The 17232-nt window shown below is 44.0% G+C and overlaps 1 protein-coding gene across 4 annotated transcripts; it reads right to left on the bottom strand.

Moving 5' to 3' along the window:
- Positions 1-1741: 1741 nt before the first annotated feature.
- Positions 1742-15814, bottom strand: tmem161b (transmembrane protein 161B). Of its 4 annotated transcripts, XM_029829868.1 has the most exons (14): positions 15575-15814; positions 13322-13482; positions 12894-13093; positions 10611-10714; positions 9875-9955; positions 8564-8661; positions 8321-8477; positions 6836-6987; positions 6695-6755; positions 6431-6571; positions 5268-5381; positions 4766-4940; positions 4138-4234; positions 1742-4057 (listed from the first exon to the last, which is right to left on the bottom strand). In XM_029829868.1, the coding sequence occupies exons 3-14, from the start codon at positions 12993-12995 to the stop codon at positions 3777-3779; spliced, it is 1563 nt and encodes a 520-aa protein (XP_029685728.1). In that variant the 5' UTR covers positions 12996-13093; positions 13322-13482; positions 15575-15814; the 3' UTR covers positions 1742-3776. The 4 variants fall into 4 exon arrangements, with proteins under 4 accessions (XP_029685728.1, XP_011614138.1, XP_011614137.1 ...); XM_011615836.2 differs by lacking the exon at positions 12894-13093; XM_011615835.2 differs by lacking the exons at positions 12894-13093; positions 13322-13482.
- Between the last annotated feature and the right edge of the window lie 1418 nt (positions 15815-17232).

Here is a 17232-nt window from a genome sequence, read left to right on the forward strand (position 1 = left end):
GTAATAATGAAGCGTGGAAACCCCAAAGGAACAATGTTCATCTGGAGAAGAATTAATGTAAGGCAGTGGTGATTACGGCGGAGGCACTCAGCCATTTCAGAATTCCAGCACGAAGCAGCCGACCTCAAATTTTAACCGCGATGAGACTCAAATGTACCCGGCGAGGAACCTCCCCCCCACCTTTTCATCTTTTCCATTTTTTTTTAACATCCCCACTTTCCCACTCTTTTAATCCAATTAGGTCATCCTACAGTTTTATAAAGGAGCAATATTTGCCAAGATGGCTCTAAATGATCCATCAAAACGGGTTTGACTCCGATGATAAAAATGATTGGAACCGAATGAAAACGCTGCTGCGTCTTCATTTGCGTCCTGTGTCGTTGCTCATCTGCTCATCATTAACAAACATTTTAGACACTGAACAATTTAAGCGCTATTAAGGAGCTCGGAGGCATCATTGAATCTATTGGACGAACGTGGCGATTTCTAAAAAAACCCAAAGTTTTGTGGAAATTCTGAATGCTCCGTCAGTCACTCCAGAGCTGCTGTAGGTGCTGTTGTCATGGTAATGACCGGATGATAATTACACGTTAGGTGCTGCTTGTCTGCCTCTGGAAACAAATCTGCTGGTTCAGCTGGTGGGGGCACCTTCCCGTTTTGGCCTCCTGCGTTTCCCTGTTTCCTCAGGTTCCGCCGAGCCGGAGAACTGAAAGCAGGTCAGGTGCCTTTCAAGCGGCGGGACCTGTTCGCTTTGAGGCTGCGCGGGATGCGAGGTCAGGTCAGCCGTGGAGTATCACGACACGAGCGCGGCAGCGGCCTTCTGCGTCAGACAGAAGCTCATCGAGGAGTCACCCCTCAGTGAAGCTGCTGTTCTTTGGGCCGTATTGGGGAACAAGGGTGGTGGTGGTGAGGGGGGAGGTTTCCTCGCCGCTCTATCTGAATTGGAGCTCAACGGCGCTCACGGGGACAGGAACCTCTGTGAATAGGCGCCACTCAAAAGGAATAAAGGAAGCTCTCCACTGGTTTGTTTTGGAAGCTGTCTTATTGATCTGTCTACCTACCAATGAATGCTTAGGCCCAGTTTTCCCCGCTTGCGTGGACAATGGCACTCCAAGCCTGTATTAACTGGATGTATGTTACTCCCACAGAATGGCCTGCATTAAGAAGAGTTTGGGTCATTTCGTCTCTTAATCTACGCCACTAACCTTTCTCACACAATGGGGATGGCATAAAAGAGCCAAAGGGTGGTCACTCACCACCTTAAAAGGAGGCCAAGTTTGTGCGGGGACGCATGATACAGTGGTGGAACCCAATTACAGCAGCACCGAGCGCCAGTGTTCAAAGACACTACTGGAAAAGGCGCCGTTTCAACGCTGGGATGAGCCAAGGCCACAAGATCTCCCCCCTCGCAACGCGTCACGCCGTGCAGCTTTGGCAGATTTCTCACAGCGAAATGAAAAATAACCGTCAGGTTACGCTGGACGGTCAATATGGAGGTAATTCAGACATTAGCTTCCCTCCTCTCTTTTTGACGCCAAGGTAAACTATCTTTGTACATCACAGCAGAACCCAGTCAGCTTTAAAGCAGCACGAAAAGACCTGAATTCACCTTCTAGGTCAACCAAGATCCTCCGGAAACACTGCGGTGCTCTCATTTCGACACTTCACTGACCTGCCAAACCTGCGGTCTTCGACGGGGACGCTCGCACCAAACCTTAAGGATAACACCAAAGAGACAAAGTAAATAACATCATTTATTTAAGACCAAATCTAGAGCAGAAATAAATACATGAAATTACAATGAATGTAATTTAATCTGTGAACCCAGCATTGAATAAAAAACCAAACACTCTGAGTGGCAGCAAACAGAAGAAACAAGGCCTCAACAGGCCAAAGACTTCAGACTATCCCATCAATCTCTGAACACACCCGTCCTGACCACTGAAAACTAAAAGATAAATGTGCCAGCCATCCTTCCACATAATTGCTGTGAAGATTTGAAATGTTTCCAGATCTGAACATGTGAAATAAATACAAAACAAACCCATTAATATTTAAAAAAAAAACAACACCAATCAGTTATTTGGACAAATTGGATTTAGTGTAGATTTTACAAAGGGGATTAGAGAAGTCGGCGGAGTGTAGGGGTGAAATCAACTAACCATACAAATCATTGGAAAACAACATTGATTGTAAAAAGTAGGCAGGATCGGTACATTCATTATGTGCTTAATTCCCCAGGATTAAAAAAATAAACCAACAACACATGCAAAGTAGCAGAAAGATGTGATATGGTTACAAAACCCCAGAGCTGTGGTCCACTGATTTCCAGCGGAGAGGGAATAACGTGCCGACCACGATATTGAGAGGTCTGGAATTACTGTAGCCAACATTCCCGAACAGACTGGACAATCGGATGAGACAAGAAAGCTACAGGATGCAAACCGACCGTAAATATACTGTAAATACTGTTCTCTGTCAACAACACTCGGGCTTCCTTCTACACCGACATCCGGCTGACGCCACAACAGGGGAACAGATTGTTGGCACAATTAAAAGGAAAATTAAAACTTTGTTTAAAATTTGATCCATTAGAAAAAGAAGAAACTATTTTTTTCTAAAAAAAATTGAAGACGGTAAAGGTGTTAGCTTATCGGCAACAGTTGATCGCTGCGCCCTTTCAGAACACAGCCGACCTCCTACACATGGAGGCAACTCGGTACCGTGACCCAAGAGTTGCTCGTCCTTCGAGTCACGTGCGAGACGGACGTTTCCAAGTCGTTGCATCTGAATGGCTCAGATAAAACCGGGGAGGCTGCAAAATCAAACAACACACGCACAAAAAAACAACAACCTTGCATTCGTCCGGCAACTACACACAACTACAGTACAGGCTCCAGGTTCCATCTCAGTCGGGGTTTTATCTCATCTTCAGTGGGTACCACTTCCACATTCACAGTTGCTGCTCCTCCCTCACGCAGACAAAGACACGTTGGTCCAACAACAACAACAAAAATTAAGACTGACACTTGCTGTGGTCCTTGGCAACGGAGTTTAGAGGTGTGAGTGACACCGGCTCACTTTCAAACCAATAAGAGGACCCTGCAGACACGCTTATGGCAGTTGTTGCTTCCCCAAATACATAAAAAAAAGGAGGAATATAAAGACTCTCAGCTAAAATTTAACGACCGTATCGTCAACAGTGACAGATTTAAAAGCATTCTCTGATCTGAAGAATGCTGGATGGCTGTTTTTGGAACCTCTCTAACAGATATCCTGAATCCTGCTGTGTAGTGGGAACACCAGACATTTAAAAGAGGCCCAATTAAAAAAAAAAAAAAAAAAGCAGGGGAGGGACCATAACTGCTTGTGATTCTGATGAATCCGATTATGGTGGATCGAGCGGTGGCGGTCCCCACAACTGGGATCCTACGGTATCGAACCTCCCATCATTCAGATTTCATACAGCAGCGACGTGTCAGGATTCCGACGACGCACCCGTACCACTGAATATTATCCCTCCTTTCTAAAGTGAACGTCTGATCTTAGAAAGGTCCTTCATCAAATTAAAAAAAAATGGATTAAAGTAGTAAAAATAAGTCATCAGTTGAGGAAGCACTGAAGGCTGAACCAGGAGCTCCGATGGTTTAAACAGTCATTGTGGAGGAGGGGCAGTGTCATCAGCAGGTCTCTGTTACCCCCCAGTCAGTCATTCCTGGACAGACCGAGTACACGTTAGCTGCGGGGGTCCGGGTGTCACCGCTGGGTTGCCGATGTTATGCTGCCATGAGATACTGGTGGTAGAAAAGGCCGAAGAGTGAGGTGGAGAAGAGGCAGGCCGCGATCCACCACGCAAAGAAAGAGAAGAGGCCCCGGAAGAGCAAGGGGCTGAAAACAGTCCGCAGGCCTCCCAGGGCCACCGAGAGCTGGGCCACCGACACCCGGGTCTCTGTAACCGAAGCAGGGGTCGGCCCCGGCGCCGCCCCGAGTAAAGAGTCATGAATTTCATGAATGCAAGGTGAGTCTTCCACGGGATGGACCCACCAGGAGTGTCCTCCTGCCACAGAACAGGGAGAAAGGGAGAATGAGGGCAAGGAGAAATGGTGGGAAATTCCCAAGAGCGGGTTGGTGGCTCACCGAGAGTCTTTAGCAGCAGAGTTGTGTGAAGCAGCATCACCAGCGGGGCCACATACTGAAGTGCTATGACACACAAATAGTAAAAAACACGTGCAACCTGAAAACACGAGGGGAAACTGCGTTAGATGTCAAACAACGAAAACATCAAATATTCTCGGAAAAAATGGTTTCAAACCCACTAAACAGTTCCTGTGCAACAGTAAATAAGAAAATTCGGGGATAACAACAATCATTTTGGTCATCAACAATACTCAAATCACTAAAAGTTAGAGCACCTTAGTCTGGCTGGAGGTCCTATACATTAGCTAAACACTGTATATGTAAACCCTAGATTTATATCTGCCCACATATCAACACAACAAGACTAAATAAGCCAGTTCAGCACTTGACTACAGTGCTTCACTATAAGGGCTTTTAGATATAATATTATTATTGGTCCAGTTTCTAGGTACAGAGGAGGAGGACGACACTTAAATGTGTTTACAGCACCTTAATTATTCCTCATCTTCACAACCCCACACACATTCTAACCAAATAACTGCTGTAGAACGCGCGACCATCCAGTATGATATGGGATGTCGACTCCTGCGGGGGTTCGACGTTGCAACAATCAGCTTTACTTAATCACCATCTTCTGCAGCTCGACGGTGCTTATCCGCCCCGCTTCCTTCTTCATCTGGTCCACGCCCTTCTGGGCCAGGTTGAGGTAGGCCTGCAAATGATGTCTCATCATAGCGAGCCGGAGGACGCACATCAGTACGATGATCCATAACCGCAACGTATCGAACGTCTGCTCGCTCATGCTGGTATGAAGAGAAAGAGAACGACACGTGAGGACCCGTAACTTCTAACTTCCCCTCAAGTAGACAATACGTCACTTTATATGTGTAACAAACCCTTATCTTGATTTGAAAAGTTGTAAATCCCATTTTCAATCCCATTTTTTGAGCATTTACAACTCTGGCAGCCCAGTGTCGGTTTAAACAAGTTTAACCGATCTCATACATTCTTAACAAAGCACTAACGCGAACATATTTGATGCTCGTACAAACTATCAGCAGATAATATCGATCTTCCGAGGCACTAAAGCAACCGCGGAGAGGATTTATTTTATTATTGCTTTCACTTACAAAGGCACACTCTCTCTGTCCAGAGTGGGGTTCATTATGTAGTCCTTGGTAATGGGCTTCACCCACAGGAGGACCATAATGAGAGGAGACAAGAAGTTGATATGAAGCAGGGTCCTGGAGAGAAAAACAGTGCTGTTAATTCACCATCTTTACAATAATGGCTACAGAATAACTCTATAAACAGTAACAATTAGACTCTCTAACCCAAATTTGTTGGGGGCGGAAAAAAAGACAAGGAAGCCCGCTGGGTCATTTTTACTTCTTGAAATTTCAAGCTACTGGCGTGAGAAATGCCTTCGCTATCAATGAAACATTCCGAGAGGACCGAGGAGATGTCGGAAGCACAGATTTTCAAGAGCCATAAGATAATCCCTGCCTGCGACAGGGTCTGGGAATGTAAGCCCACGAGAGCTGAGAGGAGAAATCGGAAGAGGAGGCCATTTTGGACCGCTATGCCAAAGTGGATTATCGGAATGCAATGTGTTGCCTGCTCCGACACCCCCCGATCATGGTCGTAGACGTGCCACCCAGTGATTTCTAAAATGGAAATTCGGCCCAGCTAAGGTCGGTTTTAACGGGCCGGCGGTGTGTATCCCACACAGCAGAAGACATCTTCATGACATCTGCTTTCTAAAACAGATAAAAACGTGTTCGTTGAGGAGGCAACAGGTTGTTCCCGGATCTCTATCGGTAAAATTAAGACTTTCAAGGAAATGAATGAAAGACAGAGTGAGTATGTGCTTATTGGGAAATGGGAGTAATGCCAATATTGACTTTACGTTGACATCTGGATATTATGGGAACCAACAGGACTCTCAGAACACCATGATATAAAAAGAAAAAGCAACAGTTTATTGTTTTTGGGGGATAATTTCAGACTTTTCGTTGAAGGTGTGAGGATGACACACATGTGCTTAAGGACATTTCCACATTGAAACTGCAGGGACTGAACTAATGACCTTCATATCACTGCAATGATCCACTACAGCCGCCCCTAAAACAATGAATTGGATAACAATTCCATAACAATGATCCCACTCTGAACGTCTCATTACAGAGAACAGTACAACTTTGCCCCTTTAACGCTCTCATTACACCAGCAGCATAAGTGAGAACTACATGAGTGACCATGGAAGTGGAGGCCATTACTGAAATGGACTCACTGTGTCAACTTGGCTGTCGTCAGATTGAGCGCATCGAGGTGCATCTGGGCCAATCGCAGCCCAGGGAAGGTTAAAAATGCCCCAATGAGGGAGCAAAGGAGAGCCAGGATCAGCTTGAAGGTAAGTTTTGATATAGGACCCCTGTGAGGGAGGAAACCCAAAGTCAGACACGACTGTAGCTTCACGATTCAAAGAATTCGTGAAGGCAGAGGCAACAAAAATGATACCAGGAGAATTCTGAGATGGCTGATTTTTCAGACTTACTGGGACTCAAGGCCCTGGTGCTGCAGAAAGTGTAGAGCACTGTCAGAGAAGTTTGCAAAGCCTGAAAAAGAGAAGAAAGGACCGACCGTGACTCACTGCTGCAAAATTATCAGTCAGGGCTGCGAGGAATGTAGAACTGACCCGTCTCCAGACCAAACTCCAGGTAGTTCTCGGTGACGATGAGTATGGCCATGGCTTTGACAAAAAAGAAGAAAGCAAAGGTAATGCAGAGCGAGCGCTCGCCTCCCTCCTCCAGCTTGAAATAGTGGGCCGTCAGGGAAAAAAGGGTCTTGCTGTGGGAGGAGAGGTTAAGGAAACACATCCCCGGAAAACCGATGGCACAAAAAGCCGGCGCAAAAACACTGTGCAGATGTGGAGGCTTCGGAATGTGTGTCGGAAATAAAACCCATGCAAAACATTTGGAACGCATTAACCAACAGCCATTCACCACATAAAGAGCATTACCTGCACATGTGACAGACCCCTATGAGTGCTCTGCCTATCAATACTGCACAAAACACTGATACTCAGCATGTGTGGGCCCATAATGTGTGGAACAATACCAGCCGCAGAGAATTTAATGGGATTTTTCTCTGCCAATGCCTCTCTGCAACGTTTCAGGCTGTAGCATGACAATGTTTCACTTCCACCCAAAAGAAGGGTCTCCTTTTTCGTTCCTCTCTATACGGAGCTGCGAACACAGCTGTATAAACACTCGAGCCAGCAGGAAGCTGGGAAGAGAACCAGTCGAGTTTGACATCACAGGTGGTGGGCGACAATAATTGGCTGCAGACCTTCCAAAGGTGGAGATATAAAAATCAACCCTCTATATTTTAAACTTTCAGGAGGGGGGAAAGAAAATGGAGGAAGAGAGCACAACGTGAACTGGAAGTTGTTGCTGCGACCTGGTTATCAGTGAGGCATGAAGGAGCCGAACTGATCTCCAGGGTAAGAGTCTTAAACATATCATCAGAGCTGAAATAGGAAAACTGAAATCAAGTGTCCCATTAACACACATATTGAGCCAACGTGTTCCCTCATCTTCATAGTCCCATTTCATTTGCTCCACACTACTTTTCCCCGGAGCACATCGACCTGTTCAGCTGTGAAAATTGGGCCTCCAATCTGCAACGTGGGCAGGAAATGACACACCATCTGACTGCGGTGAGCCAGGACCGACCGAGAGCACCGGAATGATTGATCCCTGCAGTTGGTGGCGAGGATAATGCATATTATTTAACCATCACTCAGCATAGCGAAATGACAGGTAGCTGTGGAGAATAAACACCCCAGAAGTCAAGCCAGTGGGAGCTTTAGCCGTCCTTTTAAAAGCCTCTTCCTGCCGCCATGGTCCCACCCTTAAAGACAGCGTTCCAGATTTGGCCAGCTGGAGGACTGTGGTGAAAAATGAGAGCTTAAAAAGAACATTGCAAACGTGCTCCGCCCAGTGATGGAGGGGACGTCATTGTTTCCAACACGTCCATCGATGAGGAGACGCAGGGACAGTCCCCCTACATCCAAAGACAGCGCCGAGCCGTTGGTGGGAACGCTGCCCCCTTAAAAACGCGTCTACGCTGAATCAACAGGAGAGCATTAACCAGAACATGGCCGCCGATAGAAGGATACATGACAAAAGCGAGCACGAGCATGCACCAGACCACGCTGATGTTCATCTCTCCCGAGGCTTGACTCACGCTGTAGTAGAACTCGGTTATCAGATACACCACAGTGGCTGCTACGGTGAAATCCACCAGCCACTGGAACTCTGGGAAGTAGTGCAACGCTGGTAACGACAACAGTACCGTTAAACACCTAAAACACCGTTTACACATATGACACAGCTTAACGCTTTGGTTGAATTTGAATTACCTAATGTGTCGACTTCTGTGATGCATTTCGTCTCGAGCTGCAAGTCGATGTCTTTGGGAACAGTTAGTGGCTTGTTGTCGATGTGCCCGTTGTTCCTCCTGTGCACGAGGACAGAGGAGAAACAGTTAGGAACAGTTAGGTCTCTGACTCAAACACATACCTGAACCTTGCTTCAGTTATTAAACTAGTTCCAATGCCTTTTGGGCCAAATCTTAGCCATCAAAACACCTGAAATCAAATTCATTATAATTAAACCCCCTCCAAAAGCTCTGTTATACACCATTTTTGAGTTATGCCCAATTTAACATGAATGACATGAATATTAATTTTCTCCTTCTATAAGAGTCAAACGCAGCCCTGACAGGAGTCTGGGAATAAAAGAGGGAGTCAGAAGCTGTGCTTAAGAGCTTCAGTAGGGGAATGGGGCGCTGGTGGGCCTCCTCAGGTCCGTCCTTTGTTTGCTCGATCCTGATTGTACGCTGCTTTTGGAAGACAATACGACTGTATGACACAAGAGCCAAACATGTCCGGGACAGACTTCAGCTCAGAGGCACCTGACAGACACAAAGGCGCTCGGTTTCTCCTCGAACTGCAGGAGACGGGCCAGCACAAAGGGGAAAGAGCCGCATGGCACGAGCTGGCAAAGGGACTGTGGACTCATCTTTATTCTTTGAGGGATTAGTGAACATGTGGTGCCAGAGAACCTGACCTGCCTCACACAGGGTGAAAGAATGAGCTGCTGGACACCACGAGAACACTAAGGATTATTTTTCTGTTGTGGCTTCCATACACATTTAGATACACATTTAAAAGTCAGCCACAAAGGAAATGCTGGATAGTTACACTTGTTAGGCACACGGTTCCACGGCCACCTGCTTTTCTAAAAATTGAGTCTCAGACAAAAAATGAAGTTTGTCTCAAGGGACAAATCATCTCCCAGAATCAAGGTTTGACACGAGACCAAAACGCTGTTTGGGGAGCTTTGATTTCACAGCGGATGCAATCCTGTAACACCGCCATCCCTTAAAATAGACAAAAAAAACGGAGACCGACTTCCTCACATCCACCAGACAAGGCCGCTCTGAGCCTTCGCCGAAGAGCCGCGAAGGGAGAAAACAACAAAAACAGACTTCCGTCTCCTGTCTTCAAACGCACCTTAAATGAGCCACATAAACTCATCAGCTTCATCTGCTGGCTGACGTCCATCCCAAATGTCTGTGTCCCCCCCCTCTCAGATGAAATGGCTGGCTTCGCCCCCAATCCCAAAACAACAGACCTAATTAATTACCACCTCCTCCCGTTTCTACCTACCTGTCTTTCCTCTTCTGTCCTTTTTGTTTCCCAGCTAAACTTCTCAACTCATCTTCCGTAGGGTGCTGGTACCACCGCAGACTGTCGACACAGAGAAGCACCAAACAGTAAGAGAAAACATTTAAAAAAAAAAAAAAAAAGAGATTAATCTCGCCGTACAGACCAAGCAAAGACATTTTTAACCAACAGCAGTTTTTAACAGTTCAGTGGGGAAGTTGCAAACAAACTCCTTGACTTTAACACTGATGGGATTTTTGTCTTTCAGGCAAAAATCAGTCCTTTAACATATTGTAGCAACTGTTTCACTCCTCAACTATGCTTGAGAAGGACTCTGCACGAAAGAACAAGAGGGGCTGTTTTAACGTATTTATTCACTCAATAAATGTACTCGGAGAGGGCACTTTAGCCGTCCATCTCTGGGGGAAAGTGTTCGCCGCCCCTGACAAGAAACAAAAATGTGGTTTTATTATTTGTGGTGAAAGAAGCTTTGGAGAAAGCCACAACACGTGCTCCTAATAATGGGAAACGATGGGGGCTCTTTATTGAGCCTCCTCCTGCATCATCCAAATATTCTGATGCCCTTGGTGTGTCCACGGTGCCTGAAAGTATTTAGTTTTTAGCTAGCCAAATATGTCAATTGTTCCAAACTGTTTAAAGCCTTTGAAGACTTGAGACAGGTCAAAGGTCAGCACTGACTTCGGTGCTGTTCTGTGAGCAGTGTAGAATGCTACGTTACCTCCCGCTGCAGAGTAGCCACCTTGCGAAGGAATAATGAGGTATGATTTTCTGAATTACACTGGCCATCACCATGGTAACCACCAGCTGCACGCCAATCACACCCTGTGGAAGAAAAAGGGTTTAGTTCACATTTGATTATTCATTAGATTTCCGTTTTATATTAATATCTCTAAGATTTTTATACCTGTTTTATAATAATGAGTTCATGAATAAAATTCATCGTCTCTATACACAAAACGCAAGTACGTACTAGTGTGGCTATTGTATCTGAAAAAGAGGGAAATAAATATTTTGGTGCTCTTAAAAGTGAATGTGCAGATTATAATAGAAGCCTGAGATGGAAGACAGCGACAAGTTTTACACGTTTGAAGAACACGGTCGCTTTGATTGACCAACACTTGATGTTTTCAGCCATTTTTGTAGCACATTTCCATTATTATTTCTAAGTGATTTAATGACTTTCCATATTGTACAATGAGGACATGATATAGAGCTTCTTAAATTTGTTGTAAAGTTCATTCAAATGAACTAAAGTCTCAGTAGTATGTGTAGTTTAGTGGATCTAAACTATAAATACTCTTTTCTGTATATAGAAATAAAAAATGAACATGGAAAACAAAGATTTTAACATTAAAAGTGCCAAGTTTCATTTAAAACCTTCTACCGAGGTTGAGAAACGCAGCTGATGTGAGTATAAATGTATTAAAGTAGCGATATTGTCATGTGTTGACTCGTGTCAGTCTAGTTTTATATTAGTCAGCTGAACGTAGCGTCTCAAAATAACAATCCAGGATCCACTCCAGGTTACACCACAGCCGGCATTTTTACGTTTGTCTGCTTTAGCAAAAGGAAGATCAGGAAGATCAGCCAGTCATTGAAGGCATTCCCAACCATTGGAGTATTAGTTCACAATATGTGTAAAATGAGCTGCTTGTTTTGTGTGACAGCAATTTCAACTTTCATCTATTTCCCCTTAAAAAAGACATCTTCCAAATTAGTGCTTAATCCTCATTATCAATTATCTTAAATCATTTCCAGGGCCAAAGTAATCGCTGACCTGTACGAAACCACAACGCACAACTTATTTCTTATTCTGATTCACTTAACACAAATCAAAAATACTAAGCATAGATTTACCCACCTGACCTGACTAAAAAGGCCAGAATTCCCTCTTAAATATGCCGTTAGTACCCAACTACTTTCATTTATCCTATTTAGTGAAGCAGCTTGATTAAGGCATTCATTTCGATCATATCTGTTACATCCAGCAGCCTCTGTGCGCTCAGAAAAAATGAAAAGGCCGCAGTCGTGTGGTTGGTACAGTTAATCAACATAAGGAGCTCAATATCAGCCCAGCAGACTTGGATCAATATTCACTTAAGCTTAGGAGGCCAAAATAATTCCCATCATGCTGCGCTTTTATCCACTAACCGTAGGGCGAGGTCTGTGGGTCGGCTCCCCTCATGTTGGCCATCAGCAGGAATCAATGATATCTCTGGCTACACACATCTGACCAATGACAACCAATTAGCAAACTTCAACAATCACGTTATCTACGGTAGCACCTGGAACTGCATCACCTGAATGCTAACTAGTAGGTCTGAATACATCTGGAGCTTTCCCTTTTCTAAAAGATACCTCCACATCACCAGGCCTAGCAGCCCCGCCAACCTCCCCGCTTTTATTCACGAGGCTAAATTCCAACCTGGACCCAGACAGGAGTCACACTAGACAGTGCACGTGCACGTGCACATGCTCCAACCCCACTGTGGCACATGACCCTGGAATAAAAAGACAGCAAGTTGTGACCACGAGGGCTCGTATGCATCTTATCTGCATATATTATATTACAAGCAAGATAAACAAAGATGTCCGATTGTCTATTTTCTTGTTCGATTTGCCGCTCGGCCACCTGACCTCAGCTGTTTACTATGTGATGTAACAGGTACAACTGGAAAAGGGGCCGCATTGACCCGCTGAAGACACACATCCCCACCTACTGTTGAGGAAGAGCACATGTTCCTGTCAGTTACCCAATTTTCTGATGTTCAAAGTGTTAAAACTCGATTAAACCGTGCACGTAAACTTGCGGAATACTGTACGTAGCAAGTACAAGATCCACACACACACCCTCGCAGTTCTATCTTTGTGAGGACTTTCAGAGACTTAATACTTTAGTCTGTAACTCTGACCATTCCAACTAATCCCCGGTACCCTGAAAGTGACCAAAACCCAAATCTACCCTCAACATTAAAGCCATGTATTAACCCTCAAACAGTACCTTCATGTGAGGACCAGTCAAAATTCCCAGAAATGGCCTGACCTGCCAAGTAGAATTAGTACTTTGGTACACGACCGGCACACTTCCCCTGCAGGAAGTCATTTTACGGTGTAGGGGACAAACCAAGTCCCTGCTCCAGGATAGGTACTTAAACTTTTGGGTGGGGCTTGAGGTTTACCCGCCGCCGACTGGCTGAAAACCTAGAGCAGGATGTGACAATAGAGGAGGAGCATTAGCCCAGCTAGCAGGCACAGCTTCTCCTCTCATTCATAGCATCTTCCACCACGCACAGGAACACACAAATCAGAAACGCAGCAACTGTCTTGTTTAGTATTTTATGGTATAATTATAGAGTATGACAACATGTGATGTTAGCTTAATACTTCCACCACCTCACCTCCTCCTTGTTTTCTGTCTCTGCGGCTCACCTGAGAGACGTCACCTTCGAAACTGCCACACACCAATTAGGCTCAAAACTCGTGACATCTCCGAGGGGTCCTGCCCCGCAGTGGAGACGTGACCACTGATAAGTAACAGGAATGGTTCCTGTAAAGTTCCTGCCCCCAGTATTTACCAGGAACTCCCTCGGCTATGTAGCAAGTACAAAAACACACAACAAAGATTAAAAAAATATATATATTGCTGAACAAAAAGACGATTCCATGGGCGAAATGATGTAGAAAGTGGCCCTGCTGTTCTGTGGAGGCGGCTGCTCCTGAACGCCTCCTTCTGAAGACAGAGGGGAGGACCAGTTAGCTCCTGTGGATACTGACCGTGCAAAAGGAGACATTTTTTCATGCTAAATTCAACTTTTTAATGACCAAGATGGACTGTTAAACTTACAGCTGGTCAAACACATATGTATTCGTATAAAGTTGTATACATAGTTTCATATATGAACCTGTACGGGCTAAGCTTCCGTGTCATTATAGTAATGTCAATACAGTATGACACTCTTCTGGAGGTGCAGTGCTTCACACTGGATGGATGAGGGTCTCACCAAGTTAGAAGGCCATGTAGAGAATGTAGAACTAGGTAATGTCTATGGTCTGGTGTCAACTACTGGATGTGTAACCTAGATGGTGAATCCATTACCTCAGTACTTGACAGTGTTACTGGAGCAGCAGTTTGTGCACCAGTACATCAGCATTTGTCATATTCACTAACAGGCGCCACATTTAGTCTGTCGGCAACACAAATTCACGTTTTGTGCCACTACCAGCCCCACATATTCACAATCATGTCATTTTCCTGTACTGCGTCCAAAAGAACCCCATTAATGTGTGTGTTTTCGAGGAAGTACCAAAATATAAGTCTAAATTAAATGACAAATTAAAAGATTTCAGTAGCAGTTCTGAAATGAGAAGATAACATGAGTCTTTATTTCCAATGCTGTGCAGACAGATAAACAAGGATCCAGAATTTGGATTGGTCATGGGGATCCTCCGTCTCAGCATGAGGTAAAAGCTCCAAGAGAACAAGTCAGTACATCTTTAAAAGACACAGAGAGCAGGAGAGTGGGTGAGGATAATTCGACACTCATTCCAGATGGGAAGCGTGACCAAACACAACCTCTCGGACTCAAGACAATTCTCCACCTAAGTAATGGTCAGGCTATATCGGTCAAAAGCTCACAGCCATGGTGTGGTGGAGTCTGGCCATTCTCTGAGGGGAACCTGCAGGATTCTCAGGCCTGGGGGAAATTGGACCTGCATGAAGTCTCTTATCTCGTTCAGTCTGCTCGAACCCCTCCAGACATAAACCAAATGAAATCACTGGGAGGGTTGGAAGTCAAAACTAACACAAAACTCACCATCCATAGGAACAGAGTGTGTGCTCAGCGATTCAGTGAGTGTCCAAAATGAAATATAAACTTGTATAGCTTTATAATTTCAATTTATGCAACTTCTAGTAGTTTAGATGACGGTAACATAGGTCAATCAGTGATACCCTACATATCTAAGAAGGTATAAGGTAAGCAGGCGACGGCATCTCAATGATGGAACTAATTTATTCCATAATAATGAATAAACCATTAGAAACTTACTTAGTTCGACTGCAGTCAACTGTCATTCAAAGCAAAAACTTTATTCCAAATGTTTCAGAGCACATTGATTAATATTCAACTATTTCATGTAAGATACATTCATAAAAGCTGCTATTACTTATCCAGGGCACAGACTTTGTCCATCACATCTAATTTGATTTCTAAGGACACCCTGAGGTCAAACGGGGCAGCTCAGGTACGTGGGAACACCTTGACGTCTCATCTAGCTGCTTTTGCTGCCAGCTGATTTGTAGATTTAATGAAAATGAGGTCCCCCGTTAAACATGCTAACGTACGTGTAAGTGTTAATTACCTGCTGGAACACGTGGGTTTGTATGAAGGACATTTAAAGGTGTTGTGGTTTTACATTCGCAACGTCACTACACTGCAGATGTGCACGTAAAGCTACCGTTAGCCAAATAGCTACAGTCACTAGCCGGCTCGAAGCACCTGCTACAGCTAGCAGTCAAGTTAACGTATCAGCGAAATTAAATTAAAAAACACATCACATAAGCTGCTAATCAAATATAACGTTTATTATACACAGCTGAGCAGATGTCAGCAGCCTCTGCACTGAAAGAAACTAGTAAGAGATGAGGTGCTCGTTTGACGAGGTGGTCGCTGTCAAACTCACCATGTTGATGCAGTGCAGCTGAAACAGTCTCTTCTCCGACAACAGTGAGCACCCCAAATGGGAAATCAAGCAGCGAGGAGCACATAAGCCTTTTTTGAGATGGTTGTTCTTGAAACGAAGTGGTTTTTAATTCAAACTGGCATGCGAAGTCCTACAGTGATGCTCTATATAGTCAAAATTCAACAGATTCAACCTCCGCTCCCAAGTATTTTCAACTGCAGTAGAGGTCACATTAAAATATCGGGTAAGTAGTCGTCCACAGATATGCCTGAACACGCATAAGACATTAGGCGAATATATTTATACCCAGTTCAGCAATACTACACTAAAATTTATACTTTTGAAATCACAAAATGTGATTTTACAAAACTGTATTTTTTTCTTAGACTTAAATACGAGACATTGTTGGACATTTTGTAAAGGATTATACAAGTCTAATACACGGGTGCTCAAGGACCGCTGAAACCGGAAGCACGCAGTGAATTTCAATCACACGCCAGTGGAGCTGTGCTGCCAGTGCTGCAGGACACAGACAGATTTGTGGAAGAGTTAACAGTTAACCGTGTTTTTGTTTTGTTTTTTTACATTTGAATTTTATTTGAATGAAGAATCGACAACATGCGAAGCAAGCGTGTTTTAGTACGAGCGTTTAGTTACGAGTGTCCCTTGACCTTTCTACATATAACAACAGTAATTATAATTGACACAACAAGTCTTGTTCACATTCCATGAAAGATGTTGACAAAATGCGTTTTAGTGTTTTACTCATTAACACTACATTACAATTTTATGTAATCCCAGGTTTACAATATAGATATCAGGTTAACTGTCCAGGTTACAACAAACATTCAGTTCTATGCTTAGGATTATACCTTAAATGTTCCTAACAGTAACAGCTGTTTTATTTTGTTCTTGCCAGTAAGATGCAAAAATTAGCCCATAAATATGTACAATCAATTCTGTAGCGATAGAGTTTATATTTTAACATACAAAATAATTTGCTTTTTTTTCACATGGTGTTACATTAACCCCTCTTGTGGTTCACATTTTACAAAACAACCTCAGTATTTCGATATACAATATTCCACAAAACCCTTTACAAAATTCTCAGCACCTGCTGTATCACTTTGAGTTTTTGTCCTCGTACCATTTACCCTAAACAAAGTCAGTAAGCTGGAATGTTATTACTGGCACCAGTGCATTGTAGGGCCAACACACAGGACAAACGTTCACACCCATTCACACCTGAGGTCAATTTTAGGGCCTCCAATTGTTATATTCTTTATAAAAGTACATGGATTTTGTATCCTACAGCCAAAGGTCGAAGCACCGTTTTCTGTTGTCTTCTTAATTGTTAATTTACATTATTTCCGATGATTCTCCCTGTAAATGTATTAAGAAGCGAACAGTTATTGTTCTTTTCATACTTATTCTGGAATAAAACCTAGCTTTAAAACTTGATGTGATTAATGAAGATAAGGTACAGTTCCACGCACAAGAAACATCTTCTTTTTTAAAAATTGCATCAAAGCCATTTTCATCATGGGGTATTAAAGGTTAATGTGCATCTGCACATGCGCACAAGTCGGGCAGAGCTCTCTGTTATTGCGGTGGTACCTACTCCACCCCCTTGGTGCAGCTCACTGGCCGCTGATGTA

Source organism: Takifugu rubripes, chromosome 21 (assembly GCF_901000725.2).
Source record: "Takifugu rubripes chromosome 21, fTakRub1.2, whole genome shotgun sequence".
Lineage (NCBI taxonomy): Eukaryota > Metazoa > Chordata > Actinopteri > Tetraodontiformes > Tetraodontidae > Takifugu > Takifugu rubripes.